This window comes from Puma concolor, chromosome F2, assembly GCF_028749965.1.
Source record: "Puma concolor isolate L17-30 chromosome F2, mPumCon1.1.hap2, whole genome shotgun sequence".
Lineage (NCBI taxonomy): Eukaryota > Metazoa > Chordata > Mammalia > Carnivora > Felidae > Puma > Puma concolor.
The window spans coordinates 38,149,382-38,176,551 of NC_141684.1; the positions used below are offsets into that span (position 1 = coordinate 38,149,382).

Genomic DNA, 27,170 nt, shown 5'->3' on the forward strand with positions numbered 1-27,170 from the left:
ATGTTCTGTGTGTGAGTATACATACACAATGGAATATTACACAGCCATAAAAAAAGAGATCAGGGGCACCTGGGTGGCTCAGTCGGTTGACCGTCCGACTTCAGCTTAGGTCACGATCTCACGGTTCGTGAGTTCGAGCCCTGCGTCAGGCTCTGGGCTGATGGCTCAGAGCCTGGAGCCTGCTTCTGATTCTGTGTCTCCCTCTCTCTCTGCCCCTCCCCAATTCATGCTGTGCCTCTCTCTGTCTCAAAAATAAATAAACATTAAAAAAAATTAAAAAAAAAGAGATCATGCATTTGAGACAAGATGGGTGGACCTAGACAATATAATGATAAGTGAAATAAGTCACACAGAGTAGGCAAACTGTCATATGATTTCACTTTTATTTAAGAAGCAAAATGAAGAAACAAAGATAAAGGAGACAGATACAAAAACACATTCTTAAATACAGAGAACAAACTAGTCGTTGCCAGAGAGAAAGAGGGTAAGGGAGGTGAAATAAATGAGATTATCACAGACTTATCCTGAGGAGCAGTGAGTAATGTATAGAATTGTTGACTCATTATATTGCACAACTCAAACTAGTAAAATGTCGTTAATTATGCTTTAATTAAAAAGGGAAGAGAAAGTGGATGCGTGGGGGGTTCAGTCAGTTAAGCATCTGACTTTAGCTCAGGTCATAACCTTGTGGTTTGTGAGTTTCATCTCAGCACTGAGCCCTAAAGAGCTCAGAGCCTGGAGCCTGCTTTGGATTCTGTTTCTCCCTTTCTCTCTCTCTGCCCCTCCCCAGCCCTCCCTCAAAAATAAACATTAAAAGAAATGGAAAGAAATGAAAAATGTAGGCCACAATAGTAGATTCATGGTGGTGTAAGGAAAAATAAAATGAGCCTATCAACAGAAATTAGCCAACCTGAAAAAAAAAGAAAAAATATTGAAGAATTAACAGAGCCACAGAGACCTAAAGAACAACATCAAGCATACTAATATCAAAGTGACATAAGACCCAGAAGGCAAGAAAAAGAATAGAAAAATATTTGAGGAAACAATGCCTGGAAAATCCTCAAATTGATAAACAGCATTAATACATATATCCAACCAATTCAAGTCCAAAGACAATAAATACTAACACACTAACACCTAGATTTATTATAAGCAAATTGGTGAAAATTAAAGAACAAGAGAAATTCTTGAAATCAGGAAAAAAAACACCTAATTAGCATATAGTGGAAACTCGATATATTTAAAAGCTGATTTTTATGTAAAATAATGGGAGTTCAGAAGGCAGTATGATCAGTAACAGCGAAATCATGAAAACAGCAAAAATGTCCATCAATAGATGAATGGATAAAAAGAAAGTTGTATGTATGTATGTATGTATGTATGTGAGTGTGTCTCTTTCTCTATATATAGACACACACACATAATTATGTATATTGTAGTAATATTCCAGTGTGTATGTGTGTGTGTATATATATACACACACATGTATCCATATATACACAAGTACACATATCCATACATACACACAATGGAATACTAGTCATAAAAATGAATAAACTCTCACCGTTTATAATGACATGGATGGAGGTAGAGAATATTATGCTACATGAAATAAATCATTAAAAGAAAGACAAATACCATATGATTTAACTAATATGTGGAATTAAAGAAACAAAACAAATTATTACAGGGAAAAAAAGAGAAAGAGGAAAACTAAGAAAATAACTCTTAACTATAGCAAACAAATGGATGGTTACCAGAGGGGAGATGGGATGGGGGGATGGGGGATGGATGAAATAGGTGATGGGATTTAACGAGTACACTTATAATGATCACCAGGTGTTTGTATAGAAGGGCTGACTTACTAAATTCTACATATGAAACTAACTGAAATTAAAAAAAAAAAAAACTAAGAAAAAAGAAGGGAGTGAAAAATCACATTCCAATATAGGAAAGAAAATACACTTTAAAGCAAGAACTCTATAGTCAGAAAAAATTATGTTCCAAATATTAAGATGAAAAAAAAAATAATCCCAGATGAACAAAGAGCTGAGAGAACTCATTGCTAGCAAAGTGCCTTATGAGAAATACTAAAGTAAGTCCATCAGGTGTTAATTCAAACCCACAGGAAAAAATGAAGAGAAATGGATATGATCAACATGGTTTAATATGAAAAAGTACAAATGTATTATTTCCCATTTCTCTTATGTTCTTTAAAAGGCAATTAATTATATAAAGCAATAAATATAATACTGTATTCTTATGATTCATAGAGATATAATCTGTGTGAACAGAATGGGGTAGAGAACTATCTTAGAACAAACTTTCATAATTTACAAGAAATGAACTAAAAGGGGAGTTAAAATAGTGGAGTAGGAGGACGATCTTATGTTTGCCTCATCCCTCAAACACAGCAAGATAATTATCAAGTCATTCTGAAAACAGAGGAAAACGATATGAGAATAGAATCAACAGCACAATTAGAAGGAGAAAAGAGGCCATATCGTGGAAGGCAGGAAGTGAGGAGATGTGATGGGGGAGAAAAGAATCGTGGGTGCTACAGAGGGGAGAGAGCTCTGATCATGGAGAGATGGAGGGAGGGAGAGAAGCATGCAGATGATTCCCCAAGAAAAACACTTTCCCAAAACCACTGACTGGGGAAATGAGAGGGGCTGATTATTTTAAGCTTTTAAAAGCAATGGAACTCAAAGCCTAAAGTTTTAGAAGTCCACACCATCACTCCAGTCAAGCCTGGTGAGTGTAGTGGTGCTCCTATGGAGAAGGAGGGCAGAAGTCTAAGGGTGAGCAGTGTGTTCTGAGACTCCCCTGGGTCATACTGGGAAAGACAGTTCCCCTTCTTGGAGTACATTTGATGGTACTGTCTCTCAGGGGACAAAAGAGTTGGTGGGGCACCACTGTGTGGCTGCATTCATTAGCAAATGAGCTGAGACACCGACTGAGGGCAGCGAACCTGGAATCCAGCTTTTTGCTGCGCCTCAGCAGACTCCCAAGCCCCTGCACGTTGGTGCAACTGCCCTTCTAGAACAAAATAGCACCAGCTACAGCATGGTGAAACCCTCCTACAGAGGATGAGCATGGGTCCAAGCCATGCCACATTCCTAAAATTTGGAGTTTTGAAACCCACACATGTGCCTGAGGTAAAACACAGGAGCTCTGCACTACCAGGCAGTCAAATGACTCAAACAGAGACACAGTGAAGGCAAGCATCTGACAAAAGCCTGGGATGCAAGAGAGGAGATTGCTCTTCTCTGAGGGCTTCCTGAACAGTGGAAGGTACAACTTCCCCCTCCAGAGAAGAGAGCAGGCTGATGTTGTTTTTATCCCAGGTATCATCATAGCCAGATTTCAGTAAGTAGAGGTTTGAGCTGATGACACTAAGCCCCCCCCCCCCCCCCTTGTGTACTGCAGGTGTCTTTTTTACTAGGGCAAGTGATTGAGAGCCAGAACAATAGTGGACCTCTTCCCCAGAAGACCAGCACAAACACCCCACATGTTCCAGGTCTACTGACCAAAGTGCTGCAGAGCTTCAGCTCTAATGGAAATAAGACAAGGCACATGCTTTCCTAACACACAAAAGACAAAGTCATAGACAAAATGCAAAGACAGGAATTCATCCCTAAAGAAATAACAAGAAGAGGTCACAGCCAGGAAGCTGATCAAAACAGATATAAGTAATATGTTTGAACCAGAATTTAAAACAATAATTATAAGGATACTAGCTGAGCTTGAGAAAAACAAAGAAAGAACCAGAGAGACCCTTACTACAGAGATAAAAGACCTAGTCAGGCTGAAATAAAAATGTTATAAATGAGATGTAAAACAGAAAGCATGTAATAGGCACAAGGATAGAAGAATCAAAGGAAGGAATAAGTGATATAGAAGATAAAATTATGCAAAATAAGGATGCTGAAAAGAAGGAAAGAAAAATGTTAAATCACAAATGTAGACTGAGGGAACTCAGCAACTCCATAAAGTATAATAACATTTGTATCATAGGAGTCCCAGAAGAAGAAGAGAGGGAAAGGGAGCAGAAGGTTCGTTTTAGCAAATTATAGCTGAAAATGTATCTAATCTGGGTTAAAAAACAGACATCCAAATCCAGAAAGCACAGAGAACTTCCATCAAAATCAAAAAGAGCCTGCCAACACTAAGAAATATCATAGTAAAATTTCCAAACTACAAACATAAGGAAAGACTCCTGAAAGCACCAAGAGAAATCACTAACCTACATGGGAAGACAAAACAGATTAGCAACAGATCTCTCCACAGAAACCTGGCAGGCCAGAAGGGAGAAGCATGATATATTCAACAGGCTGAATGGGAAAAATATGCAGCCAAGAATACTTTATCCAGCAAGGCTGTAATTCAGAACAGAAGTAGAGATAAAGAGTTGCCCAAATAAAACCTAAAGAAGTTTGTGATCACTAAACCAGCCTTGCAAGAAATATTAAAGGAGACTCTTTGAGTAAGAAAGACCAAAAGCAACAAATATAAATTTGTATGTGTGTGTGTATATATATATATATAAATTAATGACAAAGATAAAGAAACTCATTGATACCAATACAATAACATAATAGTAGGGGATTTTAACACACCACTTACAACAAGGGACAGATCATCTATGCAGAAAATCAACAAGAAAACAATGGTTTTGAATGACACACTTGACCAGATGGACTTCAGAGAGATATTCAAAGCACTGCATCCTAAAGCAGAATACACATTCGTTTTGAGTGCACATGGAACATTCACCAGAATAGATCACATACTGGATCACAAATCAGGTGACAAGTACAAGAAGACAGAGATCATACCATGGATATTTTCTGACCACAATGCTATGAAACTTGAAGTCAACCACAAGAAAAAATTTGGGAAGACCACAAATACATGGAAGTTAAAGAACACCCTACAAAATAATGAATGGGTTAACCAGGAAATTTTTAAAAATCCAAAACTTTTTTTAAGTGGATGCAGATGAAAATGAAATGCAACAGTTCAGAATCTTTGGGATGGAACAAAGGTGGTCACAAGGTGGAATTATATAGCAATGCAGGCTTACCTCAAGAAGCAAGCAAAGTCTCAAATACACAACCTAATCTTAAGCCTGAAGGAGCTAGAAAAAGAACAAATGAAGCCTACAGCCAGCTGAAGAAAGAAAATAATAAAGATTGGAGCAGAAATAAATGATATAGTATCTAAAAAGAAAACATATATAATAAAACTAAGAGCTGATTCTTCGCTAGAATAAGTAAAATTGATAAACGGGCAGTCAGACTTTTCAAAAAAAACGGAGAAAGAGTATAAATAAATAAAATCATGAATGAAAGATGAGAGATCACAACCAACACCACAGAAATAAAATAATTATAAGAGAATATTATGAAAAATTATGTGCCAACAAATTGGGCAATCTGGAACAAAGAGATAAATTCTTAGAAGCATACAAACTACCAAAACTGAACCAGGAAGAAATAGAAAATTTGAACAGACCCATAACCAGCAAACAAATTGTATCAGCAATCAAAAATCTCTCAACAAACAAAAGTCCAGGACCATATGTCTTCCCAGGAGAATTCTACCAATCATTTAAAGAAGAGTTTGTCTATTCCTCTTAAACTATTCCAAAAAGTAGAAATAGAAGGAAAACTTCTAAACTCATTCTATGACACCAGCATTACCTTGATTCTCAAACCAAAGATCCCACTAAAAAGGAGAATTACAGGCCAATATCCTTGATGAACAGGAATGCAAAAATTCCCAACAAGATACTACACAAATTGAATCCAAAATACATTAAAAAATTATTCACTGTGATCATGTGGGATTTGTCCTGGGCTGTAGGGGTGGTTCAATAATTGAAAACCAACAAGATATACCACATTAATAAAAGAAAGGATAAGAACCATATGACCCTGTCATTAGATGCATTAGAAAAAGCATCTGACAAAATACAGCATCCATTCTTGTATTTTTTTTTTCAAATATTATTTAAATTCTAGTTAGGTAACATACACAGTGCAATATTGGTTTCAGACACAGAATTCAATGATTCATCACTTACACACAATACCCAGTGCTCATAATAAGTGCTCTCCTTAATAACCATCACCCATCTAGCACCAACCATCCATTCTTGATAAAAACCTCAACAAAGTAGGGATACAGGGAACATCTAAACATCAAAAAGGCCACATACGAAAGACCAACAGCTAGTACCATCCTCAATGGGGAAAAACAGACAGGTTTTCCTTCTATGGGGAAGAACAAGATAGGCATGTCCACTCTCATCAATGTTATTTAACATAGTACTAAAATTCCTAGCCTCAGCAATCAGACAACAAACAGAAATAAAAGGCATCCAAACCAGCAAGGGAGAAGTTAAACTTTCACTATTCCCAGATAACATGATACTCTATGTAGAAAACCTGGAAAGAAAAGACTCCACCAAAAAATTGCTAAAACTATTACACAAATTCAGCAGAGTCACATGATATAAAATCAATGTACGGAAACCCGTTGCATTTCTATATACCAATAACAAATCAGTAGAAAGAGAAACCAAGGAATTAATCTCATTTACAAAAACACCAAAAACCATAAGACACCTAGGAATAAATGTAACCAACAAGGTAAAAGATCTGTACTGTGAAAACGATAGAACACTTATGAAAGAAACTAAAGATGACACAAAGAAATGGAAACACATTCTGTGCTCATGGATTACAAGAAAAAATGTTAAAATATCTATAATATTCAAAGCAATCTATGCATTTAATGCAGTCCTTATCAAAATACCACCAGCATTCTTCTCAGAGCTAGAATAAACAATCCTAAAATTTGTATAGAACCACAAAAGACTCTATTCAGTCAAAGCAATCTTGAAAAAGAAAAGCAAAGCTGGGGGCATCACAATTCCACACTTAAAGCTATAATACAAAGCTGTAGTCATCAAGACAGTATGGTACTGGCACAAAAACAGACACAGAGATCAATGCAATTAGAATAAAAAAACCCAGAAATGGACATACAACTATATAGTCAAATAATCTTCATTAAAGCAGGAAGAATATCCAGTGGGAAAAAAGTCTCTTCAACAAATGGTGTTGGGAAAACTGGACAGCAAAATGCAGAAAAATAAAACTGGATCATTTTCTTACACTATACACAAAAGTCATTTAAAAATGGATGAAAAACCTAAGTGTGAGACAGGAAACCATCAAAATTCTAGAGGAGAATACAAGCAGCAACATCTTTGACCTTGGGTGGAGCAACTTCTTACTAGACACATCTCCAGAGGGAAGGGAAACAAAAGCAAAAATAAATTATTGAGATTTCACCAAGATAGAAAGTTCCTACACAATGAAGGAAACAATCAACAAAACAAAAAGGCAGCCTATGGAATGGGAGAATATATTTGCAAATGAAATATCTGATAAAGGATTAGTGTACAAAATCTGTAAAGAATTTATCAAGCTCAGCACCCAAAAAAACAAACAATCCAGTGAAGAAATGTAAAGACATGAATAGACATTTTTCTACAGAAGACAACCAGATGGCCAACAGACACATGAAAAGATGCTCAATATCACTCATCAGGGAAATACAAATCAAAACTGCAATGAGATACCATCTCACACCTGTCAGAATGGCTAAAATTAACAACACAGGAAACAACAGATGCTAGTGAAGATATGGAGAAAGGGAACCCTCTTACAGTGTTGGTTGGTAGGAATCCAAACTGCTGTAGCCACTATGGAAAAGAGTATGGAGATTCTTTAGAAAGTTAAAAATAGAACTACTGCATGACCCAGCAATCAAGCTACTAGGTCTTTACTCAAAGGATACAAAAATACAGATTTAAACGGGCACATGCACATATAGCAGCATTAACAACAACAGCCAAATTATGGAATGAGCCCAAATGTCCGTTGTCTGATGACTGGATAAAAAAGATGTGGTAAATATAGACACTGGAGTATTACTCAGCTATCAAAAAGAATCACATCTTGCCATTTGCAATAATGTAGATAGAGTATATTATGCTAAGCGACATAAGTCAGTAGAGAAAGACAAACATCCTATGATTTCACTCATAAGTGGAATTTAAGAAACAAAACAGACAAACATAGGGGAAGGAGGGAGAAAAGAAAAGGAAGCAAAGCATAAGAGACTCTTAACAACAGAGAACAAACTGAGTGTCGAGGCAGGGGAAGTGGTTGGGGGATGGGCTAAATGGATGATAGGTATTAAGAAGCGCACTTGTGATGAACACTGGCTGTTATATGTAAGTGATGAATCATTAATTTTTAAGTTTACTTATTTATTTATTCTAAAAGAGAGAGAAAGAGAGAGAGAGAGAGAGCCAGCAGGGAAGGGGCAGAGAGAGGGAGAGAGAAAATCCCAAGCAGGTCCACACTGTCAGCACAGAGTGCTACCTGGGTTCGATCTGACCAACTGCAAGATCATTAATTCATTCATTCTACTCCTGAAATTAATATTACACAAATTTTAACTAACTAGAATTTAAAACAAATTTGAAAAAAAAAAGTTCAGTTTAATCCCTATGCCAAGAATATTACCACATTCAATAAATATTTTTGAATCAGTTTAAAAAGTTTGCAAACTTAAATATTTTAAAGTATATGGCAGATAGGGCATCCAATATTTCCCCCAAATTCTCAAATCTTGACAAAGCTGATTTATCACAATTGGAAAATTGGAATAAAAACCTGAAACTAAAAAAAAAAAAAACAAAAAAAAACAAAACAAAAAAAAAGATTAAGTTAAAATATATCTAAGTTAAAGTGTGATAAATTCAGGAGCATAATAATACAATTCCTAGAGTCACCTTTAAAAAAGTATACAGTAGGGTGTATACCCTGGGTGGCTCAGTCAGTTGAGTGTCTGACTTCTGGTCAAGTCACGATCTCATGGTTCGTGAGTTTGAGCCCTGCATCAGGCTTACTGCTGTCAGCGTGAGACCTACTTGGAATCCTTTGTACCCCCCTTTCTCTCTCTCTCTCTCTCTGTCCCTCCCACACACTTGCTTGCTTGCTCTTTCAAAAATAAATACATTAAAAAAAGAGATAAAATCCAGTTTCCTCAGAAAAGAGAACCATAATTATAAAAAACAATACATAGTAAAAAGAAAAACTGATGGAGAAAATAGAATTGTACACTAAAATATACATTTCAGATATAGGAGGCAGTAAAAAAAGATCAGAGGAACAAAATACACAAAACAAAAAATAGCTAATGACCCATTTTATTCAAATATGTCAATAAGACACAAAATATAGATGGTCTAAACACCTCACTTAAAAATAAGGTATTTTCAGACTGCAAAAATAAGCAAGACCTAACTAAATTAATTACCTTCATTCAAAAACAGAACTACATTTAAAGTAAAAGGATGGGGGAGGGGAACATGGGTTGCTCAGTCAGTTGAGCATCCAACTTGAGCTCAGTTCGTGATCTCAACATTCATGAGTTCAAACACTGCATCAGGCTTGCAGTTGTTAGCCTGTCAGCATGAAGTCTACTTTGGATCCTCTCTCCTCCTCTCTCTCTTCCCTTTACCTGTTGACACACTCTCTCTCAAATATCAAATAAAATATTTTTAAAAATTTAAAGTAAAAGGATGGGAAAGATACATCATAAAAACTATAAGCACAAAAATACTGGAATAACTATAATAAATAACAAAATAAATTTAAGAAAGTATTATAGAAAGAAAGACATTTAATAGGGAAATATATGAAGCAAAACCTGACAAGATTTAAAGCTAAGCAACTAAACAGTAACACTTGAATATCTCAATACTCCACTCTCAATAACAGAATAAGTAGATAGAAAGTCAGCATTGGTACAGAAGAGTATAAAGCAATATCAACCCATTTGATCTAACTGACATACATAGAATGTTGCACCAACTACTGTAGAAAATTCACTGAAGCACATATGGAACACCATAGACCATATGATAGACCATAATGCAAGTCTTAATATAGTTAAAAGGATTGAAATTATTATTAAATATATGGTCTAGACCACAATGGGACTAAATTAGAAAACAGGAAAAAATAGAAACCTGAAATTTTCAAATACATGGAAGTTAAACAATGCATGGTTTCTAAATAACTGGGGGCCAGAGAAGAAAGCATAAAGAAAATTCAAAATATTGTGAAGTAAGTAACAGTATTTGGAAATTAGAATAATGCTTAAAGAAAAGTTTATAGTATTAAGTGTCTGCATCATACATTTCATATCCATAACTTAAGTTATCCCCTTAAGAAACACAACAGAAAAACAATAAAGCTAAAAGTTGATTCTATGAATAGATCAGCAATGTGATAACCCTTTAACTAGACTAACCTCAAAAAAAGGAGAATCCACAACTTACTAAAATGAAGAATTAAAGGAGGAATATTACATCAACCCTAAAGAAATTTAAAAGGATTAAAATACAGTATTGTGAACAATTCTGTATGCCGCAACAATTTAGAAAACTTAAATGGATAACTTCCTAGACACAATTTATTAAGACTGACTAGAAGAGGAACAGAAACTCTGAATAGACCTGAAACAAATAAAGTGATTGAATTATTAATTCAAAAACTTTCTACAAAAAAAGGTCTACCCATTCCCCAGGGCTTCAAGGGTGATTTCTACCAAAATTAACAAAATAATGCTATTTGTCCAGGAACTCTTCCAGAAACAGAACAGGTGGAAAGACTTCCCAACTCATTCTACAAGGCTAGCATTATCCTGTTATGAAAACCAGGGCAGACGCTGCCAGAAAACTATAAACTAAAATCTGTCATGAAAATATATACAAAATCCTTAAAAAAAAAAAAAAAAGTAAACTGTGTCCAGTACCATATGAAGAGATGATACACCATAACCAAGCAGGATCCATCTCCAAATCCAAGATTAGTTTAATCATTTAATCAATTAATTATGTAAAACTGATTAATATGCAACATTAATAGTAAAAGACACACACACCAGTATCTGAATGGTTTCATAAAAGCATCTGAAAAAACTCAAACCATTTCATGGTAAAATCCTGAAAAAATTGGGAATAGAATGGATCTTTCTTAACCTGATGAAGGACATCTATGAAAAATACATAGCTACCATAATACTTAGTAGTGACATTCTATAGGCTTTCTCTCTAGACTTGGGAATAAGGCAAGGATATGTGTTCTCATTAGTTCTACGCAGCATTGTACCGAAGATTCCAGCCAATGTACTAAGGTAAAAACAAAAGAAAAAAATAATGACGTGCAGATTGAAAACAAAGAAGTAACAGAGTCTTTATTCATAGATGGCATGGCTCACTTTATAGAAAATTTCAGAGACTCCACACTAACAACTAGAATAAACAAGTCTGGTGAGGTCACAGGATATGAGGGAAATATACAAAATTATACTTTTAGATACAGGCAATGAAAAATTTTAAAAATGAAAATAAACATAATTCCATTCACAGCAACTTAAATGCATTTTAAAATTTTAACAAGGACATGCAAGGCATTCAAGACACTGAAATCTGCAAAATACTGCTGAATAAAATTGAAGACATAAATAAAAGGAGAAACATTTTAGGATCATAAACTGAAGGACTCAACATTGTCAAGATGGGAAATATCCCCAATATTTCATTTGTAAGTTAAATGCCATTCCTATCAAAGTCTTTGCAGGCTCTTTTTTGTAGAAACCAATAAGCTAACGCTTAAACTTGCACAGGAATGCAAAGAATCTAAAATAGACAAAATAATTTCAAAGAAAAAAAAGGAAGTTGGACGACTTGTAGTACATAATTTTAAAGACAATATAACACCACAGTAATTATCACTGTGTGGTACAGGCACAAGGATAGGCATATAGATCAATGGAATAGAATTGAGAGTACAGGAGGGAAAAAGTGACTTAGATTTATGGTTGACTGATTTTCAGCAAAGGTGCCAAGACAGTTCCATAAGGACAATCTTTTGAATATGATGCTAAGAAAATTAAATATCCACATATAATAAAATGAATTTAAGACTCTTACCTCATATCATACAAAAAAAAAAAATCAAAAAGGACCATAGACCATATTGTAAGAGTTAAAACTAAGTCACCCAAAGCACAATTAATAAAGAAAATGAAAGAGGATTTTATTAAATTCTAAAATTTAAGTTATAAAAATATTAGGAAAATGCAAATTCAAACTACGGAAACAGCCCCAGTGTCCATCAACTGATGAATGGATAAAGACAATGCAGTATATATATACATAATGGAATATTACTCAACCATAATAAAGAGAATGAAATCTTCCCATTTGCAATAATGTGAATGGAGCTACTGAGTATTATGCTAAGTGAAATAAGTCAGTCAGTAAGACAAATACCATATGATTTCACCCATATGTGCAAGTTAAGAAACAAAACAAACAAGCACAGAGGATAAAAAAGTAAAGAGGGAGAGAAGCAAATGAAGAAACAGACTCAACTATAAAGAACTGACAGATACCGGAGGAGAGGCAGGTGGAGGGATGGGTAAAATAAGTGATGCGGATTAAGGAGTGCACTTGTTGTGATGAGCACCTGGTGATGTATCAAAGTGGTTAATCACTACTATATTGTATACCTGAAACAAATAACACTGCAAGCTAACTAACTGGAATTTGAATTAAAAAAAAAAAAAAAAAGAAAATGCAAACAAAAGCCCCAACCTAGAAGAAAATATTAGTAAATAACATATCTGAAAAAGGACCTGCATCTAGAACATATAAGAACTCTTACAACTCAAAAATTAGAAGATAACTAAAAAATGGACAATTTAAATACACATTTCACTAAGGAAATATGTAGTAAGTACATGAAAAAAGTCGATTAACATTAGTCATTACAGAAACGCAAACTGACTGCCCCAATAAAGTACTACATACTCTTTTAGAATGGCAGAAATACCAAGTGCTGGCAAAGATATATTGAAAGTAAAACTCTAATACGTTAATAGTGGTAATGTCAAATGGTACAATCACTTCTGAAATGTTGGGCAATTTCTTGAAATGTTCAATAAAAAGTTACTGTAAAATCCAGTAATTCTACCCCAAAGACTCTATCCATGATAAATAATATTTGTCTATATAAATTCATGTACCCAAATGTTCATAGCAGCATTAATCATAATAGTCAAAAACTGATGACTGCACAATTGAATATTAACTGTAAAATTAATAAACAAAATGTGACATAACCACAGAATTATTACTAATTGTCATTATGTACATGGTACATAATGATACATGGTATATCATGAATGAACTTTAAAAATATTACACTAAGTGATGGGGTACCTGGGTGGCTCAGTCGGTTAAGCGTCCGACATTGGCTCAGGTCATGATCTTGTGGTTTGAGTTTGAGCCCTGTGTCGGGCTCTGTGCTGACAGCTCAGAGCCTGGAGCCCACTTTGGATTCTGTGTATCCCTGTCTCTCTGCCCTCCCCCCCACTTGTGCTCTGTCTCTATCAAAAATAAATAAATGTAAAAAAAATTTTTTTAATGAAAATATTATACTAAGTGAAGAAAAGTGTACCCTGGGTACACTGATACATAAATACATAAGGTCTTAAGATGCAAAAAACTACATACTGTATGATTCCCTTTTAATAAGTGTCCAGAAAAGCCAAGTTTATAAAGACAGAAATCAGATCAATAGGGGGTTAGGACTGGAGTGTGGGGAACAGAAATTAATTGCAAAATGGACATAAGGGAAATCTGAGGTGACAGAAATGTTATACAATGGTATTGTAGTGATGGTTGCATATCTTTATACATTTCCTCAAAAATCGCTGAACTGTAGGCATACAATGAGTAAATATTATGAATGTAAATTATATTTCAAAAGAGGTATTTAAAAATATAAGGACAGTAGTAGAAAAGGAAACAGTCAAGCCCAACTTGTCAGTGGGTGAGCAGAGCTACTATTGTTCAAGGTCCTCATTTACATTCCACTCTCTGGCATACTTTGGTCGCTAATGATCACTTCTGAGACTCTTCTATTGATGATTAGAGATCACTGAATGCCCTTTCCCTAAGATAATTTGACTTTCTCTGTTCCTTGTAACCTGAGAAAATATGATTTACAAAGGACAAAGTCCACATACACTAAACCCAAGAGTTAAGGCAGATTTTTTTTGAATCCTCTTACTTTTAGATGGAAATGGTTTCAAAACATGTTATGCCCCTGTGAAATGTGCAGAATATAATAAATGGAAAAAAAAGTACTGAAAATTTTTTCAGGAGTTATTATCTTAACTGTACATTATGAATATAATCATTTTACAACATGGATACTATATACGTATATGTATGTATATATTTATCAAACAAAATAGAAAAAACAAGCTCTGGGAAGAAATACAAAACTAAATCGTTAACACTGGTTATCACCAAAGTGATTTTTCTCTCTTGTATATTCGTGCTTTAAAAGTTCCTTTATTGAAGACTTATGCTAAGTGAGATAAGTCAGAGAGAGGAAGACAAATACTATATATCACTTGCATATGGAATCTAAACAAGCTGTACTCACAGAGACAGAGAGTAGGATGGTGGTTACCAGGGGCTCAGGGGTGGGAAAATTGGGGGGATGCTGTTAAAGGTTACAAACTTGCAACTAGAAGATGAAGAAGTTCTGGAATCCTAATGTACAACTTACTGATTATAGTCAGTAATACTGTATTACATACTTTAAAGTTGCTAAGAGACTAGGTATTAAATGTTCTCATCACAAAAGAGAAATGATAATTATGTGACCTACAGAAGCGTTAGCTGACACCATGATGATAATCATATTGCAATATATAAATGTAGCAAACTGATATGTTATATACCTTAAACTTACACAATGCTATGTGTCAATTATATCCCAATTTTTAAAAAATTCCTTTAATGAAACTATGTTACCTTGGTATCATTTCAAAAACCCATTTTTTATGATCTTAAGTGAATTTTAAATTATATATTTTAAAGGTAAAATATACACTAGTTCTGCCATTTTTGTTTTTGTTTATAAAATTGATCGCATATGTGTGTGGGGGGCTGTTGGGAAATACAAAATTGACTGACAGGGAAGCAATTAAGTAAGGTTCATTCTCAAGTCTTTGAAAGTCACAGAATCCATGACTAAACAAATGATGGAGCAGGATGGATGTGAGCTATTGAGAAAATAATGATGTATACAGCAATTGTATTAACAACATTTAGGCATTTCAACACCTTAACTTCATTTGTAATACATACATGATGGTATCCAAGAGATTTAACAGCAGCAGCATCGAGAACAAATCTTAAGCTTTTTTCTGAGCTGCTTCTTTTCCCCAAGGTATCTTATTTACATATGGATTAAGGACTACAATTAAAGACATTGAGTAAAACTGGAAAAAATCTAATGTAATAGTACATCTTCTTTCAGAAGAAGTAGAAATTATAATTATCATATTAAGATATTAAAAAACTCAAGATAGAACAATATAAACCAAAAAGATAAAAAAGAATTACATGGGAAAACTTTCTGTTTTTCATAGATGCTCAACAATTTTAACATCAGTTTCTATGAAAATTCACTAAAGCCAACAATAGCAAAGTTTTAATTTATAAATGATCTCAATATTCCATTTCTGTCAAAATATTTTATTAAAGTTGCAGGCAACTCTTTCAAAGAAGAAAAAACAAACCTCTACTAGGCACAGTGTAGAAACCCATCTGCTCAGAGGTGTGAGATAGATGTAGCAAATTACATCTGCAAGCCTCACTGCAAATGCTTCGTAATGAAACTCAAGATGTTGATTTTGACCCAAACACCCTATACAGATTGGATCTGACCACATTAGAGATCATCTCTCCCTTTCTATGGCAATTGAAATCAGATGACACATTTCAACAAACAGCTCCTCATTATGAACTTTTGAAGTCCAAATTCAGTTATGCCTGAAATCTAGGAGAACCCTCCATACTCATTCTATTAATCATTTTGTAATTGTTTTTCTTTTTTTTCATGTCATAATGACAAAGAATTTTTTTTCAATTATTTATGAACTTGAAGACACATCAGAAATTTACCTTTTCATTCTTTTTTTTTTTTAAATTTTTTTTTTCCCAACGTTTATTTATTTTTGGGACAGAGAGAGACAGAGCATGAACGGGGGAGGGGCAGAGAGAGAGAGAGACACAGAATCGGAAACAGGCTCCAGGCTCCGAGCCACCAGCCCAGAGCCCGACGCGGGGCTCGAACTCACGGACCGCGAGATCGTGACCTGGCTGAAGTCGGACGCTTAACCGACTGCGCCACCCAGGCGCCCCTACCTTTTCATTCTTTAAGTTCTTTTTTCTCCTTACAGTAACCAAAAATTATTTGCCGAATAGCATACTCTACAACTATTTAGTGAACCCCTATTTCATGCCATTCATTGTGCTAAATTGTGCTAAATGATAGGAATAGTACCGTGAACAAGACAGATACACTTCTTACACTTTTTACCCTAGGAGGGCAATCAGGAGCTGAACAAAAATAATTAAAATAGGGATAGGAGTATTAAGAGTGATGAGTCAGAAGCAGTAACATCACAGAACAGACGGAGCTGGCAAGTTAAATACATAGAAGCCTAAAAAGTGAGAAGAAAGGCTAGAAAAAAGATCAAGAAGGAGGCAGTCACATATACAGCATATGCTAAGACCCTGCAACAGTAGAGTTGTCCTTGTTTAAACACAGAAAAAGATAGTGAGGCTGGGGGTGGGCAGTAGCAAGCAGTGGGGAGAGCAGCCCTACTTTTCTCTACAGAAACAATGGATTTGAATTTCCTTTGTAAATCAGAGCGGTATGATTAACAACCCATCACTATACACATACACACACACATACACACACACACACACACACCGTGCAATATACTGAAATATTTCCATCAAATAAACGGTTTGAAGCACAAAACTTTAGTTACATAGGAAATATTATTGTTATTCATTCCGTAAGTTTAAATAATTGGTTTCGATAAATTAGTTTCAAGAGAAATCTGTAACTCAGAATAACCAAGCAACACCAAAGAAAAAGCAAGAAAAAATAATTCAAGAGGAGTTGTCAGGACAAGGAAAACAACAAAGAAAGAAATAAGAGAAAGTTTTAATTGAAAGCATGGTGCTCATAATTACCAGAGACAAATAGTGAGATTAGTATCAAAATTTTAACTAAAAGTTAAAGTTGCTTTCTGTAATAGAATATATGGAGAATGAATCATAAGTTCCATTTTTGTTTAAGTTCTCCTGACTTGATTTCTGTTCCTTGCAACCTAAGAATATCAACGCATACATACACACAAATACCACCCTCTCTCCTTTCTCAAATAAAACACACACACACACACACACACACACACACACACACACACACACACACTCTGTAGGTTTGTTAACATCAATTCTTCATGAGAGAGTTCAAGATGGTGACATAGGAAGACCCTGAACTCACCTCCTCCCATGGACACAACAAATTTATAACTACATATGGCATGCTTTTCCTCTAGGATCCATGAACTAGATGAGTAGCACCTCCACTCAAAAGCCAAGAAAGACACACGTAGAAGAGTGGGAAGGCAGACACACCTTGCCCCAAAAACCACCTCAGAGGAGGCACATGAGGGAGGGTTCCTACAAATACAGAATACACCCTGGAAAAGTTAAGGGATTGTGCCCCAAATCAGGAATCCTGACCTTGGAGGCAGGCATAGTAGAGACAAGGTGTAAAATGTCTGGTTTTGGGGATCCTGGGTGGCTCAGTTGGTTGAGTGTCTGACTTTGGCTCAGGTCATGATCTCAGGGTTCATGGCTTTGAACTCCATGTTAGGCTCTGTGCTGACAGCTCAGAGCCTGGAGACTGCTTCGAATTCTGTGTGTGTGTGTGTGTGTGTCTCTCTCTGTCCCTCCCCAACTCGTGCTCTCTCAAAAATGAATGAACATTAAAACAATTTTAATGTCTAGTTTTGAATACCAATAAAGATTAAGACCAGAAGAATCACAGTACATTAGAGAACAAAGATCTGTTCTTAAAGGGTTTGCCCACAAACTCATTTGCCCTATGATCCAGCACAAAAACAAGAAAAAGCCCCTAGACCATAACACAGGGAGACCCATTTACTAATTTTAAAGAGAGACAGGAATCTGTAATTTTAAATTAAATAATTTAAAAATGTAAAAAAGCAGTCTGCTGTGGACGGATGTGCTGTCAACAGCCATTTTTGCATTCTCATCCTACCTTGTTGGTGAAGGAGCCAACAAGTACCATTTTAGGTGGACCCCTTCTAGGCTTCTGGCACCAGTGGGTAGGTGTGGTCTGCCCACCACTCACCTTGAACAGGCTGGGTGAGCCTCCTGCCCCTCCCCACTTCCATGTAGCACCCAAGGTGTAAAAAAAGCAGGATAAGTATCCCAAGTCATGCCCAATCCACCAAGAATGCAAGCCACAACCAGAACAGGCAAGCAGCTGGAAGCCCACTCTCCCCATGCAGTAGCCAAGATACATAAGCCAGGTGAGTACCTAGAGCCCCACCTTGCACACAATACCAACTGAAGCCCTATCAAAGCCAGGGGACAAACAGCCCACAGGATGTCTACATCTGTGGGGATGCCCATAGAATGACTAGCTCTGGTAGCCACAGGACACACAAAACACCTGGGCCACACAAAACACCTCCTACACAAGACTATTCCTTCAAGGTTGAGGGAGATAGCCATTTCATCTAATACATACAAACACAGAGAAACAAGCAAAATGAGTAGACAGAAGAATATATTCCAAAGAACAAGGCAAATCCACAGGAAAAGACCTTAATGAAATGGAGAGAGGCAACCTACGAGATAAAGGGTTCAAAGTAATGGTCATAAAGATGCTCACCTATCTAAGCAATGGAGAAGCACCAAGAATTTCCTTCCACAAAGAGACAGAAAATAAGAAAACACGAAATATTAAAACTAAACTTACAAGTATACTAGAGGGATTTAACAGCAGAATGGATGAAACAGAAGCACCATCAATGAATGAAAAACAAAGGAATGGAAAACAAAAAGCATAAAAATTAAAAAAGAATTAAAAGAAGTAAGGATACTTTAAGGGACCTCTGGGAGAATATCAAATGGAATAACATTCTCATTATCCGAGTCCCAGAAGGAGAAAAGAGAGAAAAGTCAAGAAAAATTTATTTGAAGAAATAATGGCTAAAAACATCCATAATCTGGGGGAAGCAAACAGACATCTATGTCCAGGACGATCAGAGAGGCCCAAATAAGATGAACCCAAAGAGAAACACACCAAGACACATTCTCATTAAAATGATAAAAGGTAAACAGAGAGTAATAAGAGAACAGCAACATATTACATACAGGGAAAACCCCCTAAGGCAATTAGCAGATATTTCAGCAAAAACTTTATAGATCAAAAAAGAGTGGCATGATATAGTCAAAAGGCTAAAAGGAAAAAAAAAAAAACGGCCAACCAAGAATTCTATACCCAGACATTATCATTCAGAAAGATTGAGAATTTTCCAGTTAAGCAAAAGGTAAAGGAGTTCATCTACTTAAAACAGGCTACAAGAAATGTTCAAAAGAATAAACTAAAAATACAATGTACTATTTAATAAGAAAACATACAAAAGTAAAAATTACACTGGAAAAGGTAAATAAATAATAAAAGTAGTAGACATATTACTTATAAACCAAGTTTATAAAATTTAAAAGTTGTAAAAATTTAAAAAAATAATAATTAGTTCAGGGATACATAAAAAGATGTAAAATGAATCATCAAAAATATGAAACATAAGGGGCACGTAGGTGGCTCAGTTGGTTAAGTGTCCAACTCTTGATTTTGGCTCAGCTCATGATCTCACAGTTCATGGGCCCAAGCCCCTCGTCAGGCTCTGTGCTGACAGCAAGGATTTCTCTCTCTCTCTCTCTCTCTCTCTCTCTCTGCCCCTCCCTCTACCGCACTGTCTCTCTCTCTCTCAAAATATATAAACATTTAAAAAAATTATGCCTTTAAAAATATGAGATATAGGTGGGGGAAAGTAAAAATATAAAGCTTTGAAATGTATTAAAAATTAAGTTACTGTGAACTTTAAAATGACTGTTATATACAAAAGATGATATGTGTAAACCTCACAGTAACCACAAAGAAAAAACTTCTAGTAAATGCACAAAAGAAAAAAAAATCTAAATACAACATTAAAGGAAACAATCAAAGCATAAGAGAGAAAAAGAAGAAAAGGAACAGAGAAGAACTGCAAAAAACAGCTGGGAAACAATAAACAAAATGACAATAAATATATACCAATGGATAATTACTTTAAATGAAAATAGACTAAACTCCCCATCAAAAGACACAGAGTGACTGAATGAATGAATTATAAAAAACAAAACCCATATATCTGTTGCCTACAAGAGACTCTCTTCAAATCTAAAGACACACACAGACTCAAAGTAAGAGGATGGAAAAGGATATTCCATGCAAATGGCAATGAAAAGAAAGTTGGGGTAGAAATACTTATGTCAGACAAAATAGACTCTTTTTTTCTTTTCAAATTTTATTTAAATTCCAATTGGTTAACATACAATGCAGTACTGGTTTTAGGAGTAGAATTAGCTAAAGCAATCCTGAAAAAAGCAAAGCAAAGCTGAAGGCATCATGATTCTGGACTTCAAAATAAAGGAGAGCATTAAAATAAAGGAGAGCATTATACAATGATGAAAGGATCAATCCAACAATAGGATATAACATTTTTAAACATTTATGCACCCAAAAGAAGCACCTAAATACATACAGCAAATATTAACAGAAGTAAAGGCAAAAATAGATGGCAGGATAAGAATAGTAGGAGACTTTAATACTCCACTTGTATCAATGAGGAGATAACTCAGGACAGAAAATTAATAAGGAAACATTGGCCTTAAAAGACACATTAGATCAGATGGACTAAAGAGATACATACAGATTATTCTATCCAAAAGCAGAAGCATCACTTCTTTTCAAGGACACATGGAACATTGTCCAGGGCAGATTACATGCTAGGCTACAACACAAGTCTCAATAAATTCAAGAAGAATGAAATCACATCAATTATCTTTTCCAACCACAAAGGTATGAAACTAGAAATCATTTGTAAGAAAAAAATCTGGATAAAACAAACATATGGGGATTACAAAACATGGTATTAGACAATGGATGTTCAAATCTCATGAAATAATCTCCTTCCCTCAAGGTAGGTTTGGCCAATGAGAATAACCATGTAGTAAAAAACAAAAAAACAAAAAACTGTTTTTACTTTAGGTTTCAGGGCTGATTATATTGTCACACTATTTTCTCCCAGGGAGTAAGAAAAATAGACTTTAGAAGTTTCTATCTGATTCTTGCCCTCTCCATCTGGTGTGTGATTTTTTTAAATGTTCAAAGCAAACTAAGATGCTATCTAACTCAGTTCTAGGAATAAAATATCAGAATATAACACCTTCTGCTTTAAAGATGGAGACTTCTGTAGTTCCTTAAGTCATTCACAATGCATTTGAAAAACAAGGTGAGAAGAAAGTATTTATCATACAAGAGGAGAAAAAGAAGCTGGCAGAAGTGCTATAACAGGGATTTTAAAGAGTATTCAAAAGATAAAGAATAGTAGGGCAGTATATATCAGTCCTTTCATAAAATCCATTAGATAAAAGGGGGATATGATATTGTCACATCTTTAAATCACTGAGGGACTGTATTTCCAGCAACCTGGTAGATTTAGTGCCTTGAATGACATTTGTGCTAAAAACAAAAAGGATGAATATATTTATAAAATGTTTATACATCACACTATGAATAAAATTTATATGAACTGGTTTACACATACAGAGACATGCACTCCGTATCTTCTTTTTTTTTTTTTTTTTTTTTTTTTTTTTTTTAAATTTTTTTTTTTTCAACGTTTTTTATTTATTTTTGGGACAGAGAGAGACAGAGCATGAACGGGGGAGGGGCAGAGAGAGGGAGACACAGAATCGGAAACAGGCTCCAGGCTCCGAGCCATCAGCCCAGAGCCTGATGCGGGGCTCGAACTCACGGACCACGAGATCGTGACCTGGCTGAAGTCGGACGCTTAACCGACTGCGCCACCCAGGCGCCCCTCTTCTTTTTTTTTTAAATTTTTTAATGTTTTTTTTTGTTTTGACGGGGGTGGGGGGAATGAGCGGGGAGGGGCAGAGAGATAGGGACACACAGAATCTGAAGCAGGCTCCAGGCTCTGAGCTGTCAGCACAGAGCCTGATGCGGGGCTCGAACTCACAAACCGCAAGATCATGACCTGAGCTGAAGTCGGATGCTCAACCGAATGAGTGTCACAAAGACCCAGGCGCCCCTGCACTCCATATCTTCTTAAATTCATTAGTGGGTTTCCCCAAAAAAGTAAGGCTTTATTAAGGCTTTATTTATTTATAAAGTCAGTTCCTGACTGAGAAAAGTCAGGAACTCAGAGGTAAGCAAAACAAATTGGTTGAGGCATTTCAAACCTGGTGAAATGGAACATCCTTGTTGACACTTGCATTGTAGAACCTAATAGAACATAAGATTTTAATGCATATGGCTACAATATTAATGTTAGAATAAACTAGAAATAAAACTGCCCTGTTTTTACCCTCTGTACATGATCAGAAAGCTGAACCTTGAACAGAGTGGAAAAAAATACATATAACCACAAACCAAGCCTCATAAAAGATTGTAACTTGAATTTTTATTATCTACATGGTATAAAAGCCTCTAGTTTCAAGTGGTTGTAAACTGGTAATGCTCCCAATACATCAGAAATAAATTTGAACTACAAAGGAAGAATCTTTGAGCTCATCTTCAAAAAAATTTCTAGACAAATATTTCCAGGAAAAATAAGTAGACTCTCCCCCACAAAAAGGAGCAACAAAGAAACAAACAAAAAAAACCACAAAGAACAACACTAGGCATACAGGCAAGAATCAGCAGGACTCAGACAATAAAATAAATGATTCATGTATCAAGAAATATAACAAAGCCTTGGAAATTATGAATAAAATGCAAGGATTTTAAAAAAATCAATGAAAATGAAAATATAAGCAAACTTTAAAATTTAATAAAGTATTACAAAGTTGAAAAACAGGAAAAATAATTTATGGTTTTAGACATCCTGATACCATGTACCTCTGAAGTAACAGAGACCGGCAAGGGACTAGAGAAGATCTCCTGGGTTTTGGTAAAATTTTTGATCTTGATTGAGAAGCTAGTAACATGGGCAGATTTATTTTATGAAATGTATCAAGTTGTATACTAATAGTTGATGTATTTCATTTCTGTATGATATATTAGAATTATGTAAGTTTTACCCCCAAAAAACAGCACATTAGATACAGATGAAAATAAAATTAATAAACTGTAATATCAAAGAAATTACTCAGACTACAGGCCAGAAAGTCAAAGGGAAAAATATTAAAGAGACAAGAACAATACAGTAAAAAAAAAAAAAAAATGTCTAACATATATGTAGAAAGAATGAGACAGAGGCAATATATGAAGAGAAAATGCCAGAAAACTTGAAAAGCTCACAAAGACACCAATACTAATACTTAAAAGAACAAAGATTTAAAAGCCAAAAAAAAAAAAAAAAAGATCCTTAAAGCTGCCCGAAAGACACTAAAAAAACACAAACTGATGGTGAATTTCTCAGAAAGGCAATGAAAAACAAAAGTAAGCACAAAAGGATCTTTAATGGCCAAAACAATCAGTAAGAAACCATATGTGTATATATATATATATATATATATACACACACACACACACACACACATACATACACATATAGATATAAAACTGTATATATATATAACAAAAAAAATTCTTTCCAAAAAGAAGGCAAAATACAGTTTCAAACAAAAAAAAAAAAATTGTTTCCTAACAGCACATCATTAAAAAAAAAAAAAAGGCAGAAGGAAAATTATCTGAGGTAGAAGAAAGGAATGGGCTGTGACAAAAAATGTCCAGTAAGGCATTGGTATAGAGTTAGCATAGGTGGCCCATGACCAAATGTGACTGATTATCAGATTTTGTGAATAAAGTTTTACTGGAGTGTCAATTCACTGACATACTATTTATGGCTGCCTCTGTACTACAAAGCAAAGCTGAGTAGTTGTTACAAAAACCAGATAGCTGATGACACTGAGAATATTTACTATCTGGCCATTTATTGAATAAATTTTCCAAACCCTGCACTAATTGTATACATGTAATATATATGCAATTATTTTTTAAATGATTTAAATTTACAAAATTCAGAAAAATAAGAGATAAATTAAAATATATAACAGTAATAGCCAGTCAATCTGGAGAGAATCGCTGAATTAAAGTACTTTAAAGACCTGTGTGTTGTTCAGGAGGAGAGTAAATACCATAAATTATTGTATGATTTACTAAATTAAAAATGCATCTTAGTATTTCCAGAATGAAATTTTACTTTGTGTAAAGAGTGTTAATTTCTAAGATTGAAAAAAAAAAAAATAGCAAGGGAATAATGTCTAATACAGCAGGGAAAAATAGAATTAAGAACATAAAAGAAATGAAATAATCAAGATAGTAAAAAAGATAATTCATAGAATGAGAGAAGACATTTGTAAATCATATCTAATGAGAATCTAATATCCAGAATATATAAAGAACTGCTCAATTAAAAGGAAAGATAAATAACCCAACTAAAAAGTGGGACAAGTATTTGAAAACAATAAGAAAATAAAAAACAGCTTCTACAAATGGCCAACAAGCACATGAAAAGATGCTCAATATCACTAGTCATTTGGGAACTGCAAATGACAACCAAAATGAGATCCACCACATACCCACCGGGATGGTTAACACCAAAAAGACAATTACAACTTGAATAAATTAGAACCTTCATAAGTTGATGTGGAATTGCAAAATGGCAGAAAAACTTTGGAGGACAGACTGTTAATTCCTCAAAACCTTAACCACAGAGCTACCATACGACCCAACAATTCTACTACTAGGTACATAGCTAACAGAAATTAAAATATGTCCATATGAAAAGATGTGCAAAAATTATCACAGCAGTATTGTTCATAATAGCCAAAAGATGTAAACACAAATGTCTACCAGCTATGAGTGGATAAAGAAAACATGGTATATCCATAAAATGGATTACTTTCAGCCATAAAAATGAAGACTGATAAATAAGTCAACCTCAAAAGCATTATGGTGACTTCCCATGAGAAGCCAGTCACAAAAGACCACATATTGTGTGACTCCATTCTTATTAAACACCTAGAACAGGCAAATTCATAGAGACAGGAAGGTCAGCATTTGCCAGGGTTTTGGATGAAGGGAGAAAGAGTAACTGTTAATGGTATATTGATTATTTTTTGAGTGATAAAACTTTTTTTTTTGAGTGATAAAACTTCTCAATTTGATGGTGGTGATGATGGTATAAACTGTAAATATACTAAAAGTCATCTAATTGTATGCATAAAAGTGTATGTAAATAATGTCTAAAAAGCTGTTAAATGGAATAATATTATGAGTTTTACTTTTTTAAAATTAAGGGACAAACTATTTGAATCTTCCATAAATGATTCCAGAGTTAAAATAAAACAAAAACCCAAAAAACAAAAACAAAACCACCACAACAACAAAAAACAACAACAAAAAAAAGGGAAGCACTCCCCAGCTCATTTTCTGAGGCTAGCACGTCCTTGATATGATACACAACAGCTGTTGTGATAATAAAGAACTCCTTACAACCAGAAGCAAATATCAAAGAATGGATATATCCAATATGCTAGAAAAAGAATCCTTGCATCAAGAACAAAATCACACAGGTAAGAGATCTAAAGAAGTTCCATCTAACTGTTAGAATTCTATGATTTTATGATAATGGTATTCATTTTATTAAGTACCAACATTCATTTCTGGCAGTAAAATCATTCCTACTTCTGATAAACCTAAGAAAACTACATTTCAATGGAAACACCAAAACAGAGAAAAGGAAAGAGAAATCAACATCAAGTCAAAGTCAAAAACTGCACAGAATATATCTGCTTTTCAATAATAGTATGTGTAGTGATCTCAATGATATCAGCATTCATATACTTACATGCTAATAACATGAACAAGGTGTGGAACCGTTTACCATTGTAAAACATTTGAACCCTGTTATTAAAATATAGATTCACACTATTTACTTTGTGACTCAAAACTTTTCCAGGTTCACAGATTGTTTGAGATGAATATGTCAAAGTTCAAAAGGGTACGAATTTGCAACTGAAAATTCTGTAGTATCACAAATGAAGTATTTACTGAAGAGTCATGTCTCCAATCATCACAATATTATCTACTGTATTTTAACAAATGAGAAGTCTAGAAATATATTATGTTTGATGTAAATAATATATTCATTTGATTATATATGGTATCTATTAATAAATCAAGTAGCTTAAATTAAGATCTACTTATCATTCTTAATTCAGCTTAATGCCAACTTCCAAAACCAACTGTCATCTTGATTTGTCTATGCTTCACATTTTACTGATTATTCTGCATTTCATATGATGTTTTGTAGTCTATTTATACATACATGAATTTTATTAAAATGTGTGGATGTCAATAAACAGCACCACTTAATTCACTTTGTGCACCCTTCTTTTTAAATCCACTTTGCAGATCACTGAATCTATTTTCATGTGGATCTTTCAATGAGAAGACTCATTTACATAAGCACTGGCATATTAAAAAACAATAAAACTAAAAATATTATTATCAAATATAACCATAGGAAGAATATTTTTTAATGTACCTTCTTCAAGGATGGGTCGTGGAATGACAAATGGAATCTCCTGCAGAGGTTCCATATACTTGTGGCCAGCACTAATAATCTTTATTTGAGGCATACAGAGGACAAGCATTCCAGGCATGCTGGTTTGTCCATGGTACCAACTTCTTACTGTTCCAGGAATGTCACCAGATACAATTGTACTTGGGGAAGGCAGGCTATCATTTGGAATGAATACACAACAAGACTGTACTTCAAGCTAGGGGGAAGGAAAAAAA

At 34.7% G+C, this 27,170-nt stretch overlaps 1 protein-coding gene across 7 annotated transcripts in view; it reads right to left on the reverse strand.

Annotated features, from left to right (window-relative positions):
* The window catches only part of VPS13B (vacuolar protein sorting 13 homolog B), an 822,593-nt gene that overhangs the window by 382,348 nt on the left and 413,075 nt on the right, over window positions 1-27,170 (reverse strand). For all 7 annotated transcript variants that reach the window (XM_086696045.1, XM_086696043.1, XM_086696044.1 and 4 more), the window contains one exon: window positions 26,917-27,151. In XM_086696045.1, coding sequence (XP_086552171.1) covers window positions 26,917-27,151 — 235 coding nt within the window. The remainder of the gene's footprint in view (window positions 1-26,916; window positions 27,152-27,170) is intronic.